This window comes from Desmodus rotundus, chromosome 3 (genome assembly GCF_022682495.2).
Source record: "Desmodus rotundus isolate HL8 chromosome 3, HLdesRot8A.1, whole genome shotgun sequence".
Lineage (NCBI taxonomy): Eukaryota > Metazoa > Chordata > Mammalia > Chiroptera > Phyllostomidae > Desmodus > Desmodus rotundus.
This window is the reverse complement of record NC_071389.1, coordinates 22,777,921-22,794,735: the sequence shown is the minus strand read 5'-3', so window position 1 is coordinate 22,794,735 and position 16,815 is coordinate 22,777,921. Positions and strand designations below refer to the sequence as shown.

Here is a 16,815-nt window from a genome sequence, read left to right as displayed (position 1 = left end):
CTTAATAACTCTGTCCCAATCTGTAACTTGTTTTTACTAGTTAACCCTCTCCCAGTAGAATGTAAACTCTAAGATTAGCAGGACCTGCACATTAACTGGCAGGTAGTAGGTCCTTATTTGTTGACTTTACTGGTGATACTATTTTATTCAGGCTCAGGAATGATTCATGACTTTTCCCTGTCCCTACGCATCAGTAATGGTTAGACTTAAAAAAAAAAATCAAGTATATTCGTTTTCTTAAAAGCTTGGGACAAAGAAGAAAAAGTATCCTAAGTGTGTCCCCTCTCGCCTCCCCCAATCACTGTGGGACTTCAGTCACCTGAGCCTCTGGGCTTCATTCTCATCTAAAAAATGTAGAGAATATGTACCTTAGAGTTGTGAGGTTAAGGAATGTACATAAAGCACAAAGAAAACCCTCCCTAAATGTTAGTGAATTTAAAAAGTAGTTATTTGATTACTCTTGTATTATTTACTAAGATGGTTACTATTGTTACCATTTTAAAGCACTTAATAGATGCACGTGCCTGTAAACACTTCATAAACTGGATTCAAACCCATATCTGATTTCAAGTCTTTCTCTCATTTCTTCCTTTCCATCCTTACACCTTTTAGTGAAAATGCCTCTCCAATTTAAAAATGTCAAATTAATTGTCATCAGGTAAAACATGGTATCTTCAAAATTATGTTCAATCCCTGTCTATAGGAGCGCCTAACAGGGTAAATACCAACTGTTGTGCAAGGTTCTATCACGCTTTCAACCCCGAATTCTGGAACTGTCCCCTAAAGGACTGCAGGCTGCTTCTGCGTCTCCCAGAGTAGACATAGTGATCGTGATGGACCCCAGAAGTGGGCCACTGTCTTCTTTGTTGACACTGATGAAGCAGGATTTGGACCTTCTAATTAGATCCAGAGTAACAAATGTCAATGTCGTCTTCCCATCTACTTCTGCTATGACCTCCACCTCATTGGAGTGAGCCCATCTTAAATATCATGAACTGTAATGTCAGGAAGAGGAAAGGCAAAAAAAAATTGAATGATTCCACCAGAAACAAAAGTTGTATGAAGCTTGCTCTTAACCAAACACACACCCTAGTTTTGGATAACCTCATTCCCAAATGAGTCTGCTTTTAAGGGCAAACAAGAGGCTCTTTGTGCATCGTGTTAACGGTCACAGCCTCAGTGCCTACAACGGTGCCAGTGCCTGGCACATAGCAGCATTCCATAAATAGTTGTGGGATAGGTGGATAAGTGGGCTCCAAGATTGGGGCTCAGGAAGTAGGCTAAAACTCTGCCCTTATCCCTTATGGCACTGGTTGCTCTCAGAAGGCAGTGTAAAATAGTACAGCAATCTCAGGGGCAAGGAAATCAATGCACGCTGAATGTTGCATTCCTAGGCTTCCTGTGCTAGATAAATGCCACTGGATGAGGGCAACTGGATTGAATTCTCTCCTCTCACAGGGTGAAGTTAGTTGCAATGAGTTCAAATCTCTTCTCCTAGACCAGAAGTTTTTAAATAGCAGAAAGCAAGCTACAGTTGACCCTTTAATAACATTGGGGTTACGGATGCTGAGCCCCAGGTAGTTAAAATCCTGGGTATTAATTTTTGACTTCCCCAAATTTAACTATGGTCATCCTTGAGGGACTATTTTCAGGAGTCCCTGTGGATGCCAAAATCCAAGGATGCTCAGGTTCCTTATATGATGTAGAACAATGTGTACAGTTGGCCCTCCACATTTACAGAATTCCAATTGGGGATTGACAATACAGTACTGTTTTCGATCTGCACTTGGTTGAATCTGCAGGTGCAAAACCTGGGACTACAAAGGGCTAGCTATGTAATTATTGAAAAAAAATCCATATATAAGGGAACCTGTGCAGTATAAGCCTATGCTGTTCAAGGGTCAACTGTACTTTGTACTGCAGCAGGACATAACATAAAACATCCTGGCTTTAGTGACAGTCAAAGCCGACACGGAAGACCCTCCGCTACTATCTCCGATCCTATTAAAGTCATTCTCTCTTGTCCTGATGTTCCTCATCTGTAAACACCAAAGGACCTACATAGAGCAGACACTGCTGGATACTTATCCAAGCCCTTACCTCCTTCTTTCTTGCCTAAGAGACATGATTTGTTTTTCTAATCCACTGATTTAGAGGGTAACACTGATTTAATCTCAGCCAGGCAGGATGGATGATCTCATTAGCTTTGCCAATGGCAGGAGTGGGAAGGTGACCCATTTCTAGCAAATGAGATGAGGCCATATCTACTGGGGTTTCCAGGGATGTTCTAACTTTAAAAGAAACATTGGGAAAAAAAATTAGTCCCTCTTCTGCAAGACATTGTTCTGTCAGCATTTCCTTCCTGGAATTACAATAGCCATCTTGGGACCCTGAGGTGAACCAGATGAGCATAAACCAACACAGGACAGCAGAGCAAAAAGCCTGCAAGACCCTGGTTTGTTGGTATTATCATTAAGCCACCATATTAAATCAAGACTTCTTGTAATGTGAAAGTTCCCTTATTTAAGCCAACTTAACTGGTGTTTTGTTACAGGCAATCAAAGTTAACTGATAAACTACTTCACATGAATGGTGTGAAAATGCAGATAAGGTAAATAGACACTGTACAAAACACCTCCTCAAGCACTTGCTACAAATATATGTTGCCAATTAACAGGGCAGAGGGAACACTGCTCAACCAATACTGAAAAGAGATGTGCCTGGGTGCTAGGACAAGCCTTAACTAAAAATCTTGAGCTCCAGAACCAGATAAGTCAGGCTTGGGCTCCCACCATATTTTTCTCTTTATTAGCGATCAACAGCTATTTAATTTAATCCTGAAACCTTTTTTTTTTTTTTTTTTTTTTTGGTAACATCAATCATTTCTAAAAACGGGAATTTATGGCAAAAAAAAAAAAAAGTGCCATAATGATCATCTTCCCACTTGCTCTGCTAAATACTTCACTTGTTTCATTAAGGGTCATAAATTTAAGCCTTATTTCAATTGGGGGAAAAAAATCTCTGTGTTCCAATCTGCTCAGTTTAACCAACCTCACTTAAACTCACTAAACCGTGCTGCTGAAAAGGAGCATGGGTCTGGATTATTTGCTCCCAAGGGAATCTGGCAGGTGGTGTCCACAGGTTCCCTCCGAAATTTGAAAAATCACATGTGGCCTGCAGAGGAATGCTAGGCCCACTTATGCACACACTAGCTGCCGCTGAAAATTTCTCACTGGGCTCTGTGCCAGAGTCCTCCAAGCAATCTCCCCACAGAGCAGCAATGCTCTCACAGTGCCAGGGAGAAATGCCAGAGCTTACATGCTCGACATTTGTGCCATCAGCTGAGGGTACAATACAAGACCATGGGACCTCCAAGGTGGGATGAGAATGAGAAAAGATGATGATAATCTGGTTAAGTTTCTGCTTACCTGAAGATTTAGAAGTGCTAAATCCATCCTGTACACTCAGTATCATCTTGATTCCCCACCACCACACTATAAACCACAGATTTCTAGCTCATTTCAATTCTGTTCACAAATATCAACCCCTTAATATATGCTATGGCCCTAAGATGACAAAAGTGAATAGAATGTAGTTTCTGCTTTTTAGGAGTTCACAGGCTCTAAGGGAAACAAGTCATGAAAATAAATAGAGCAAGCTGCTAAGTGCTGTAGATGTAGAATGCACTGAACACCATCTATGACACTGGTTAGGAACAAAATTAGACTTGTTTATTTTATTCTTTTACAAGTATCTCCTGAAAACAGGAGGAAGCTGGAGGTGGTGGTGGCGGTTGTGGTGAACAGCTTGGAAGACCTAGTCTTAGCCTTATTTAAATTAGGTTTTTCCAATGCTCCTTTTCAAGAAATACTGGAGAATGACCATAAAGTTCTAAAATCTCAAAGAAGATGGGGTGGAGGATGGTAAACTGAGTAGAAAAATATACCCCTTTCCCACTGTAGCAGTTCATGTTGTTAATCACGCCCTTCTTGGATTCTATTCCATTCTTTTGACTTTTCTCCCACCTCATTAAATCAAAAATATACAAAATATCTACTAGTGATTTGACAGTTATCTTAGGCTCTGCTTCCTCTCCGCATCCCTCACATTGTTTCCTAGAGTTGTATATGTTTCTCTCACTCTACTCGTTATCTAAACCATTTTTTTCATTCCTATGGCTTTAACTATCATCTATAATCCCGTATCTATAATTGCAGTTTTGTAGTCTTCCCTGAGCACCAAAACATAAGTTGTTTACTGGAAACCTCAACCTCACTGCCCCATGGGAACCTCAAAACTCAGTCTATACAAGGCTAATTGTCTTTCTTCTCAAAATTCACCATCTTCCTTCTATAGTCTTTTCTATTCACATCTTGGTTAGAAGAATGTCCCAGTACAGTCAATTGCTCAAGCGGAAACGTGGTCATTAGCCTCTACTCCTCTCTTCCCCTTCCATTATCCATTCAGTCCTATTAATTCTAACTCCTGAGTGTGCCTCAAATCTGCCCTTTCCTATCTTCATTGCTATAGCCTTATAAGCCTTGTTTCAGTCCCTCATCATCTCTGTCCTGTACCAGGGGACCATATGGCTACTCATAACCCCAACCAAACTTTTAGGCTCCTTAAGGACAGTCTTCCTCATTTTGGAATTGTGCCTGCCTTTCTCCCAACAATATTTCTGGACACAGTACTCTGCATGTTTGTTGAAGAATAAATGGAGGCCCTGTGAAGTATGATTACATACAATCTGCAGTTTCAACACTCTGGGATTTGTTTTGTCCATTTTCCTCCCTTAGAAGTGATGGTTCTGCTCTTGTAGCAATCAATTATCCTAGCTTAAAATTTATCAGAGATATAATTAATCCCAACAGTTCGCTTCGCCAACAGGAAAAAAAGAGAGAGAGCGAGAGAGAGACCGCACTTTAGAAACAGAAGCCACCAATATCTTTATAAAACACGGAATTGTGCTGCTGCTGTTGCTTGCTTTAGAAGGAACTGTACATTACAGCTGCTGGGATAATTTTACAATAATAGACTGGACAAGGTACAGCTCAAAGCAGGACACAAACACAAGTCTCAAAGGGAAACAAATGCAAACAAGTACACAGCTGTGGGGCTCCAGGGACATCTCCCTATCCATGCTGGACTTGAGAAAGATAAAAAGTTTAGAAACTAAAGTAAAACCCAGAGTAGTCACACATGCCCACCAGATGGCTGCTAAGTGCCAACATCACACACCATTCAGGTTGGACTGTGTGCACAAGAAAGTCATTTCATTCTTCCTTATTGCTACTATACCAGGGGACACCGTGCATTTGATACCTTGTCTTTACTTGCACAATCCTTGGAGTTTATTTTCCTTTTTAAAAAAGGAAGTCTGCCTTCCCCACCTTATTCTGATTTTTTGTTGTTGTTTTGAGCCATTCCCTCCACTCCCATTCTTGGGCTCTCAAACAACAGCCAGAGGTTCTAAGTCAATAGGAGTAGAGTAAGAGGAAAGCACCAACCTAGCTTCTCCCTGCTCAGGGAGAAGGCAAGTCCTAATAAATGGGGGAAACAGAAAACCGGAGCTTCCCTTCTCCCCAATCAGCTTAGAAGGCCAAATAGAAAAGACAGCCCCGCACATCCCTGCCATGATCAGACTTTAAAAAGGAAGGCATCCCAGCTACCATCCTGGATTGGCCTAGGCCCAATAAATATAAATAAAAATAGCTTCCCCCTATGTAATTTCCAAAACTGCATTTTGGCTAGTTTGAGATGACTTTCTACCTTGAAGAGGAAAAAAGTTCCATTTTTCTGTGTTACTTATGATGCCAGGTCTAAAACCCTGCCCCACCTACATTGCAGATGTTCCATGGGCCAGCTAAGAAATATCTCTTTGGCTGCCCATCTTGGTGCTAAGTCTCATTTACAGAATTCTGGACAAGAAAAAGAAAACTCCAAGAACACTGTAGCTTAGCCAAAGAAGAACAATCTACTAGGTGAAAACCAGGAGCTTTTTAGGGAGGTTTTATGCCTTTAGGTACCTTCTTCTTCAGTATTATTCTGACCCAAAGTTCCCAGCAATAGGAGACCGGGCTTATCCCCAGATATAAGCAATAGCACCTCAACCCCCAAGGGCCCAGGCTGGACTGGAAAAATGATCAATGAGCAGTGTTCTCCCTTCCCATTTTTCCCCCCAAATTCTCTCCATTCTCTTCCCATCACTCTCTTCTTTCCTCATGTCTATCCCCTAATACTGAACCCTGGATACCTAATTAGCTCAATCCTAACAGATTCTCAGGATAGGGAAGCCCAAGGTAGAGAAAAATGGAACTAGATCTAGGAAAAGCAATGAGAGAAACCAACTCCAAGGAGTGGATAGGTGTCAAAGTTGACAGAAGCCCCCGATTTCATGCCATTTGGGCAGGCCTGCTGCTCAGCCCCTTTGTAAGCTCAAGCGCAGTCCAGCCCAAGGAGAATATCACTGGGCTTGGGGAACAGATTCTTGGTCTTATGCAGCCAAAAAGCTAAGCCTGACCTTGCCAGCTAACAGTGGGATCATTGTAGCCATATAGAGAATTCATCTTCAGGCAGGCAGATCAGCAAGCAAGCTGAGTGAAAAGAAAAAAAAAAGAAAAAGAAAAAAGGAAGCCAGGCAAAGAGAGAAGAGGAAAAGCAAGGCAAAGAGTGGAACAAAGGAGCAAGAGACTGGTCTAAAAAGATGAGGCTGGGGTTATCCAGTGCTTCCTCAGAGCTTAAGTGAGTAGCACCACCTAAACCATATCCAAGAAAGCCAAAGCTTGTTGCCAACACCAATTCCCAATCTGCATGCACCACCTTTCAAACAAGAATAATCCTCAAGGTCAAAGGTTGTTTTTCAAGTCTCAAAGATTAAAAAAATAATAAAACCAGAGCAAGAAGTCATTTTCTTGCTATTGCCCAAGCTGCTTCTCTTGCTTTTATTTATTGAATGGCATGTGCAATGCCAAAGGGCTAAAAAATACATTTCGAGCCCCAGCTCCAAACTCAACTGGAGAGAGTGAGGCAAAGAGAAAAAGAACACAAACTTGTCGCTGAGAGGAGGTGGCTACCACCAGCTCCCTATGGATAATTGCAAATGCTGGTGAATGACTGGACCCTTCAGGAATAATGCCCTGATCCTAGCCCCAAAATGCACCCAAGAAGAGAACATGCAGAGCCCACTGTCCCAAGAGAGCTCCCCTCCCCTAAGGGTGACTGAACACGAAGTAGACAGTATATGAAGGCGATGGACAGGGCAGATGGAGTGTTGGCATCACTCTCTTTAGGCACTTGTGTAAGGAATGTAGGCTCTCCAGTGAGCTAACTCCTCCCACAGCCCTCCATTCTGTTCTTCAGCTGGGCTGTGCCCATGGGGCACCCAATGCTGTAGCCAGTAGGAAAAAAGTAAAGGAAGAGTTACTCAACAGTCCTGATGCCTTCCTCCATAGTCAATGTTTGTGCTATGTTTTGTGAAGTTACTGAACAAAGTAGCCAACCAGAACAGAACCTGGGAGTGACTGTTTTGCATAGCAAATCTGGGTCTGTACAAGGGCGGCTGGGGAGGGAAAGTGGTAGCTTTAACCGCACAGGGCCAGATTCAGACCAGCTCTCCTCCGACTGGCCTCGAAGCCTGAACTAGGTCTAAAGTGTCATGGCTTTATCACCAGACTGGGGCAAACCCAAGCCCAGGCTCCTCAAAAAGAGGAATTTCCACAATGAAGCTGCAAGTTCTCATCCCAAGCAGTGGGAAAGGAGAAAATGAACAGTCAAAGAAAGAGGGGGCCTTGCCTTAAGGCCAGCAGGCACCAAGCTAGAACCCCGTACGTTTCCAGTTCTACAAGACAGCCAAACCCCATTTCTATCCAGGCAAACAGACAAACAAACAAATAAAAAAAAAGCCCATGCCACTCATTCACATGCCCTAGTGGGAAACCAGGAAAAATTCATTTGTGTAAACAGAAGCAATAGGGAGCAGCAAAATCCTCCAGCCTATTCACGGGACACGCTGGAATCTGGGGTGAGCCGCAGTGTCAGAGGACAGCCCAGAGGAAGGGGAAGACGCACTTGCAGGACAGAGTGCAGGGCAGTGCAGAGGGGGAGCTGTAGCAAGAAAAAGGTATTTTCTGCACGGAGGAAAGATGGGGCCTGAGCCCCACATTGGGGAGATAACCGCCCCTTACCCAGCCAGGCCAAAGAACAAGTCAGGTACATAGTTCCTTCTAATGGCTCAATGTTTCTGGGATGTAAACTCATTGGGCATTGGAGGGATATCCAGATTTTGGCAATAGACTCAAGTTATGGTATAAAAATAACATTTAGTTTTTGCTCTTTTTTCTTATTTTAGACCTAAGGATCGTTTGTTTTAAGACACCCCAGTTAAGAAATATTGAAACATACGAGACTTGACCATTGGGGAAAAAATAAGCCAAGAGTGAGAAAAGCTATGAAAGTAACTCCAGACCCAGGCAGGCGGGACGGTGGTGGGAGGACAGGGAGGAAAGGAGGTATAGCCAGTCATCTCAGCAGCTTCAGAGACTTGTCAGGTCTGAAAGTGCAAATGTCAATGGATTTTAACCATCTTGAGGTTGTAACCTTTTAAAAAGCTCAATGAATATGAAAGTCAATTCCTTTAAATGCAAAATAGCTGGCGGTCTGGCTGGAGGCTTGTTGGGTTAGGGGTATTTCTTCCCCACCTACCTACCTCCTCTCCCACCCCCACCCCATCCCCCCAAAGAAAGGTACAAAAGGTTGCAGTTCTGCAGCATTACCGTTACAGGGAAGGCACTGGTTACCCACCAGCAGGCGGAAGGAAGACAGGGTCATGTCACTTCAGAGCTAAGTGCCATAGTGCCTTAAGTCATAGTAGGGGCTGGATGTCTTATCAGGGAGGAGGTATAAGGTAGGGTAGGAAAAGGTGGAGAGAGAAGAATAAGGAAAAGGGGGGGGGGGGTGGCGGCAGGGGGAGGAGCAACCAACCATTAGCATTAAAAAACCTTCCTACAAAGTGGATACTTAACCCATCAAAACATCTTGTATCCTAAAATATTGATCTGGGTCTGGTTTCGTTTTTCTTTTTAAACAAATCTAGACCTTTTCTGATTAAGGCTCCTAAAAAATCCTTCCCTCCTCCCACCCACTTTCTCAAGTACCTCACTTTCCCATCTAAAGTATCAAACCCAAACCTACCAGCTTTCGTCCGAAGGACTGCAGAGCCGACCTTACCAAGCTGTCAGGCATGAGTCTTTAGCACTGTGAGTCACATGAGACACCTGTGTATATGGTGGGCACCGGTGCTGCCCCTCTTGGTCCAGTGGTCAGGGCCAGATGTGACAAGATGGGGTGAGGGGTATGAGGTGAGTATCAGAAATTTCTGGCTGGTGTTCTGGCTTACTGGCCCTGTTCCCCACCCTTCTGCCCCATCTGTAGAAGGAAACAAGGCCTTCTGCGCTCCTCCCTACTCCACCTCCCTCCTCCCTGCTTCCTCTGGATTTGGGCAGCACAGCTCTTGGGGCTTGGAAAACTTTCTTCTATCCAGTGAGGTAACAGCTTTCTGCCTTCAAGCGAAGTACATGGTGCGCAGAGTGTCCTGGTGAACCTGCACGGCTTTGGCCAGGGCCTGAGGGTCCCGCCCATTGCTCTGCCCCGATATGTGGCTCCCCTCTCCACTGAAAAGGAAAAATGAAAGAAGTCCTTCCTGGTAAACTGAGCTGCTGCTAATCCCTTCCCCCAACCCTAGGGTGCCAATTCCCATACCGGCTTAAGAAAAAAAAAAATCCAACCCAGATTTGGCAGATGACACCAGAGACACCAAACTGAACAATACCCACGTTCCTTCTACCCAAGGAAAGCTGGGAGGGTCTGGTACCAGAGGCTGAAGCAAAAAGAAAGCCAGCCTGATCCCATGCCTCACCTGTCATGCTCCTTGTCCACTAGGTGATATCGTGCCCGGAAAGCCACCAGACGGGCATAGTAGGCAGGTGCTGGGATGGAGACGGAGCGTGTGCATCGTACATAAGTGTGGCATAGCTGGTACGTCAAGATCTGAAGTTCATCCGCTGTGAAACGGTTGTCATCCCAAAGGACATAGTAATGGGATGGTCGGCTGGTGCCCTGGGAAGATAGGAAGGTGAGGGGCCCCAGATTGGGCAGAGGGGATGGCTGATAATAAGGAACAGGATCACTGTTTAAGATTATGGCTATGTTGGAAGACCCACCCATAAACAGGCAAACACAAAGTCACCTATGACATAAAGAACCCCTCTTATGGACAATTTGCCTAAGATATCCAAAGTGTACTTCTGTTCAAGTACACTAAAAGGTACACTCTATTTAAGAGAGCAATCCTAATTTGAATGCCACTCAGTGATGACGAATATATTCTAGAGGTACTGCTAATAATCAACTAATTTTCAACCCACTGGAAACCCCAGGACACAGCCCAGCTACCTGGATGCCTGCGTGGCTGCACAGATAGAAGTCAAACTCAAATGGGTGGGTGATGTTGGTGTCCACAGTGGTCCCAGCTGGGATGTTACCACTCTTCCCAATCTGTACAGAGACAAAGACAACCAAGATCCCAAGACCTGCCTGGCCCTAACTAGGGCCCCAATTCAATTCTACTCTGACTCCGCCAGAATCCCAGAGGATCACTGTTCCCAGAGGGCACTGGGTCTTGAAATAATGGGCTTCTGAAGTCACACAGAGCAGTGTTCTAAGTGATAGTTTCACCATTTATTAGCTGTGTGATCTTAGCAAGTCACTTAACCTTCTGAGGTTAAACTAGAGGTAATAATAGTACCTACCTCACAGGGCTGCTGTGAGGAAGACGCCTTGTACATTGTCTGGCACATAGGAGAAGTTCAATAAATGGTAGTTCCCTTTCCCTTCTCTGGGAGCTGGTCTATATATGGGGTCTATAGGCCAGGGAGCTAGGAGGAGGGAGAGGAAGTATAAGGGAAGGAGGGGAGAAGGGGGGAATAAAGGGAAGGAAGTGGTACAGGAAGGGCCACAAGAGCTAGAGGGAAGGGGCCAGAGGGGATGAATAGGCCAAGGACTAAATCCCCAGATTTTATCTCAAGGGCTTCTTTCCATATTAAGATAAGGGAGACAGGCCTGGCTGGTGTGGCTCAGTGGACTGAGTGTGGGTCTGTGAACCAAAGGGTCGCCAGTTCGATTCTCAGTCAGGGCACATGACTGGGTTGTGGGCTAGGTCCCCAGAAGGGGGCACACTAGAGGCAACCACACATTGATATTTCCCTCTCTTTTTCCCTCCCTTCCCCTCTCTAAAAATAAATAAATGAAATCTAAGAAAATTTTTTTTTAATTTAAAGAAAAAGAGAAGGGAGACAGCATGGATGAGGGTATAGGTGGTTTCCTCAATCCCTCACTCACTCGCTCATTCTTGTCAGCACAAAAAAGGCGGGTGTGATGGCGTTTCTGCACCACAATATAAGTGATTCCAGGCTGGTAGTCCTTTTCCAGTTTGATGCAGGCATCACGAATGGCCAGCAGCTCATAGTGGAGGATCTAGGCAAAGGGTGAGGAGGGAGACAAAGGGCATACAGCTCCTCTTGAGTTTACTCATCTTTCTGAACTAACGGCAACCCCTCAGTTCAGAAAGATGAGTGAACTCAGGAAGAGTTCAGTCAAGATGCATAATATGGCTTTTCCCTAGGTCTCCCTTTATAAGCTGACACACAACCATTAGAGCTGATGGGCCCATCCTGCCAAAATCAGCCTTATATGCAGTTCACCTAAGATGTTCCTATAAAACCTAGGCTAGGAGTTTTGGCATCAGCAGAGAGCACTTACCTGTTTTTTATGGCCTAAATCAAGACACAGAACCAAGGTTCACAGAGAAATCCCAATGCCCAAAATCGCAATGCCCAAAGTAAGGTCACTTTCAGTATCAGGAGGATAGTGGGAATTCCCCTGGGACCTGCAAAAGCAGGCAAGGTTGGTACGACCAGAGAAGAGTCGTCACATAGCTCAGAAACAGAAGCAGAGGGAGTAGATAAATTCTGTCCTACAAAGAGGCGGGATTAGAAGAAAATGGACTAGCTAAAGAAGCAGCCACAGGTAAGTAACCATAGGCAATAGTTGCCTTGTGGCCCTGGATATCAGTTATCAGGAGCCAAAACTGTACGGTAGAAAGTGGGTAGAATTGACAATCGATTAAAACTAAGTTCAAACCCAAGTTTTATCTAATTGTAGTTCCTTGAGCAAGTTCCTTAACCCCTCTAAAGTCTCATTTTCTCCATAATTACTAAAGTTACTAGTAAGACCAGCTGCACAAAGCTGTTGTGAAGACTAAAACAAATAATTAAGTAAAGCATATAAAACCTAGCAGGGGCTTATAATAGCTGACTGCTTTGCTAAGCAGTTTGAATTTTAACCCAAGGCTACGTGAACTAGACATTTCTGAACAGAAAAGTGATATGATGTATGTATCTGGTATTCTGGGAAACACTGGATGATGCCTTGGAGGAAACTGAGCATAATGGTTAATAGCGTGGACTTTGGAACCAGACCAATTTGTCTAAATAAATCCCAGTTCCACCACCTACAGCTTGGGTGACACTGAAGAAATCACTTAACATTTCCAAGCCCCAGTTTTCCTATCTGTCAAATGGAATAATTACTATTTGATAGGGCTACTGTAAGCATTAAATAGAACACATGTGAAGTGCTTAGCACAGTTTGTGGCACATAAAACGTACCCAGTAAACGGTAGTTACAGTAGTGAATGGCAGTCAAGGACACTACTTCGGTCTACAAGTTTAAACAACAAAATATGAAGCCCTGGCAGGCAGAAAGAACAGAAGGAACGTGATGAAGAAAGATCAACAGCAGTGGCCTCCAGACAAGCAGCATCACCAAGGAACTCGTCAGAACTACGGATTCTAGTGCCCCATCCTAGACTCACTAAATCAGAAATTCTAAGGGTAAGCCCTGCAAAACGTTTTAACAAGCCCTCCCGATGACTCTGACGCGCACTGCAGATTGAGGACCGCTGGTGTAAAGAATCTGTGTTCCAACATGAAACAACTACTAACAGGCACTGAGGGTCTTCTGTTAGAAGAAGAAAGGTCTACACATGCTTGTACAGACCACCTCTCAGTTGTGATCTCTTCTCCTAAACCCCTTCCACCTAGCCAAGTTCCAAGTGCTAATAGCTTAGGAGAGGTAGCAGTACTTTCTGCTAGCATTAGGCCCTGTGGCCTCAATATGAAGATTTTACCCACCTACTGTGGGCCCTACCTGAGGGAGCTGGCCTTCGGGAACCCCATCTCGGTAGAAGATGATACGCGTAGGCTTGAAGCGGGTGGACTTGTAGAACTGGATGAGCAGCTCACGCACCATGTAAGACAAGTCTTCGATGATCTCCTGCCGAGGTCTCTGCACCCGTACAGTAGCACAGTAACGGCTGGGGTGGGCATCCATACTGCCTACCACCTGACAATCAGAGAAGCAGGATGAGCTCCTAGAAACTCCACCCACCCAACATCATCAGGCTATGGGTTTGGGCAAAGGCTTCTCAGAAAGAAAACTATGTCACCAAATGAGTAGGGCTTTGGATTCAATGAGTCCTGGTTTCAATCTCTGTTCTATCACACATGTTGAAGTTACTCAATCCATCTGATCTTTCTCCTCCTCTCCAATGGAGATAAGAATAAGAACACCCCTTTGTGCAGTGCTGTTATAGTACATATAAAGCACCCTGCACAAGGTCTATCCCGCAGAAGGTCCTTAATAAGTTTGATTTCCCTACCCCTTAGCCACAAGTTTGTCTTTTTTTCATTCAAGTGCTAATCTACCCAGGAACCACAGTGAAAATTGTTCCTGCAGGTGGCGAGAGTAACATCATTTTCAAAGGGGACAGTGGCCAGAGCCTAAGATATTTGGCCACAAGAAAAATAGGGATATGCATAGTATAGGGTTTCCCTGCATCCCAGTCTGCCTAGAGAAATGTGGGAAATAGAAGTGGGAAGGAAGGCCTGATCTCTCCAGCAATTCAGAAGCCCCTAGGGGACAGGGAGCAGAGAAGTTAGGAGAGGGATAAGAGAGATAACTAATCTACTAGGTGGATCAGGGGTAGGAATGGGAAAGAGGAAAGGACAGTCTCAGCAACTAAGTAACTCCCTTCAAAGGGATTTCAGAAAAGAGATAGGTCACTACCAAATCCCAAAAGTGGGCAGGGAGAGAAAGAAATGCTTAAACACGGGGCAGGAGTGATGGAGACTGGGCCAAGTCTCTGGCCACAGCCTATACACCCATTGCTCTCACTGGGGGAAAAAAGAAGACATCATACAGTTAATTTTATGAAGACACCAAGGGAGTGGTTAATGGGGATGATCAGCTGGATGTAAAAGTTCTTATGAAGGGTCAAGTGCTAGAGCTAAGGGAATGTGTCGTCTTGGGAGCTCAGAGCTAAGAGAACCATCTGAGGAAGTCGGAGAGTGTAACTCACTGCTGTGATAGAAGGTTTTTTCCCATCCCCTGCTGGGGGGTGTGTAACATCTGCTCCCAGGAATATCACTGGCTGTTGAAAGACTGCAGAGCTGAACAAAGAAGAGAAAATAAATGGTGAGGAGGTGCGTCTTCCCTTCCTGGCACCCACTTTGGTCATCTCTCCCTTGTGCCCGACTCACTCTGCCAGGCCGGGGTCCTATCTTTCCATCAATCCCCAGAATGGTACCTTGCTTGAAAAGGGCAAGTGGGCAATAGAGTTCATACCGCTGGTGTGGGACTAGGATGTTGTTTATGCCACCAAGTTTGACATTGATCTTCAGGCAGAGGTTTGACAGAGTCTGAGGTGAGGTCTTGACCACGTTCTTCACTTGCACACACTGCGTAGCCATCCCCAAGAGTGTATCTCCAACACGTTTCACCTCAGCTACGAGCAGGGAGAGGAGTGATTAGCGCATTCACAGATACTTCATGGATGCCTATGAGATCCAGGAAGTACATGAGGTACTAGGGACCACACTGGTGACCAGAAACACACAGGGCCCCTAATCTTACAGTGTTTACTACCTAGTGATTAAGTTTAAAAGTCATGAAAAATACTACAGAAAACTTCAGGGTGCTATGACAGCATTCAATAGGGGGTAATACCCTAGCCAGGAAAGAACTAGGTACTGACTGAATTGAAATCTAAAGGTAAAAAAAGACCTAGAAAAGAGGGGGAGTTTGGTAGAGAGCAATGCAGGCAGAGGGAATAGCATGCAAAAACGCACTGTGCGAGGAGACAGCATTATGTGTCTGAGAAATGAAAAAGTCAAAGTAACTACAAAGGAGAGCCAAGGGACTGCCCTAGGGAAGAAATGAGGATAGCTCGTATTAACGAGCAGTTGTTGAGATAGAAACAAATAGATTCAAGACATATTTAAACGACTCACATTACATATGTAAGAAAAAATAATTTTTATGGGTAACATCTGAGTTTCTCGCTTTTGCAGTAGAATAGATAGATCATACGCTCTTTTTGAGACATTTCGAGTTGAAAGTGCTTTTTGGTCATCCCAGTGAGGACATCAACTAGGAGCCTGGGTATAGTGGCAGCTGAAGAGCAGTCAAACAGAGATGCAAATCTGTGAGAATCTTAGGCCCAGGTGAGTGAAGGCATGACCTTGATGGGGTTGCCGAGGAAGAGAACAGAATCAAAAGAGAAGACAGCTTAGACCCCAATCTTCAGGAACTCCCAATATTTGCAGAACAGGAAGAAGATGAGTCTGCAAAGGAGAAAAATCCAGAGAACTAAGAGGAATACTAAGACAGTTGTATCATGAATGCCAACGGAAGAGAGTGTTTCAAGCAGAAGGAAGTGTTCAACAAAGTCAAATGCTGCTAAGAAATCAGGTAAAATGAGGACCAGAAATGCCCTTTGGATTTAGTGTTATCTAAAAATTAACATATAGAGGCAACAACTATGTTGGTGATGCGAAATATTAAGGAGATGTAGGACCAAGGAAGGGGTAGGTATATTTTCAATGGGAGAGACTTTAGCATATTTAAAAAGCTAAAGGGATCCCTTCCACTTTCAAGAGAGAGGGAATAGTTAGTGGTAAACCAGAGCTTCTACAGAAAACATTCAGAAAAGTCAGATAAAGTACAGAAATCATCTTTTTGAAGGCAGCAGAGGGATACCAATAAGAACTGGAGGGGCTAAAACGCCACAAAGGGAATCTCACAGAGGTGAGCTATCTTCTGCAGCTGCTTATATCCTGGGTACGTCTGCTGATTCTAGGTGTGGGCAGGGAGCTGAGAGTCCAGGCTTTGTGCCAGCGGAGGAACCACTGACAGGAGACAGAGAAAGCAACAGAGTTTCTGGCAGAGATAGATCAGTTCTAAACATGAAAGGCTTAAAAAAAATTTAAAAGAAAACATAGACTAGTATCTTCATGACCTGGGAAGTTCTTAAATAGGACACAGAAAATATAGCCATAACGGAAAAATATTGATAGACTGGACTACACTAAAATTTTAAATTTCTGTTCAACAAAAGACACCTTTAAAAAGTAAAAAGGCAAGCCACAGAGCAGAGAACATGTGTAATATAAATACATATTTAATAAAGACATTACAAAGAGTATGTATCAGCCCTGGCTGGTGTGGCTCAGTGGACTGATGGCCAGACTGCGAACCAAAGGGTCACTGGTTCAATTCCTAGACAGGGCACATGCCTGGGTTGTGGGCCAGGTCCCTGGTGGAGGGTGCATGAGAGGCAACCACACACTGATATTTCTCTCCCTCTCTTTCTCCCTCCCTTCCCCTCTCTCTAAAAGTAAATAGATAAATAAAATTAAATAA

General features: G+C 44.2%; 1 protein-coding gene across 3 annotated transcripts in view; it reads right to left on the bottom strand.

Annotated features, from left to right (window-relative positions):
- Positions 1 to 3,709: 3,709 nt before the first annotated feature.
- Positions 3,710 to 16,815, bottom strand: part of LOC112299351 (protein argonaute-1) — a 38,139-nt gene continuing 25,033 nt past the window's right edge. For all 3 annotated transcript variants that reach the window (XM_024554569.3, XM_024554570.3, XM_045190828.2), the window contains 7 exons: positions 14,740 to 14,899; positions 14,474 to 14,564; positions 13,264 to 13,458; positions 11,395 to 11,529; positions 10,450 to 10,551; positions 9,914 to 10,113; positions 3,710 to 9,668 (listed from right to left, as the gene is read on the bottom strand). In XM_024554569.3, the coding sequence (XP_024410337.1) occupies positions 9,560 to 9,668; positions 9,914 to 10,113; positions 10,450 to 10,551; positions 11,395 to 11,529; positions 13,264 to 13,458; positions 14,474 to 14,564; positions 14,740 to 14,899 (992 nt within the window). In that variant the 3' untranslated portion in view covers positions 3,710 to 9,559. The remainder of the gene's footprint in view (positions 9,669 to 9,913; positions 10,114 to 10,449; positions 10,552 to 11,394; positions 11,530 to 13,263; positions 13,459 to 14,473; positions 14,565 to 14,739; positions 14,900 to 16,815) is intronic.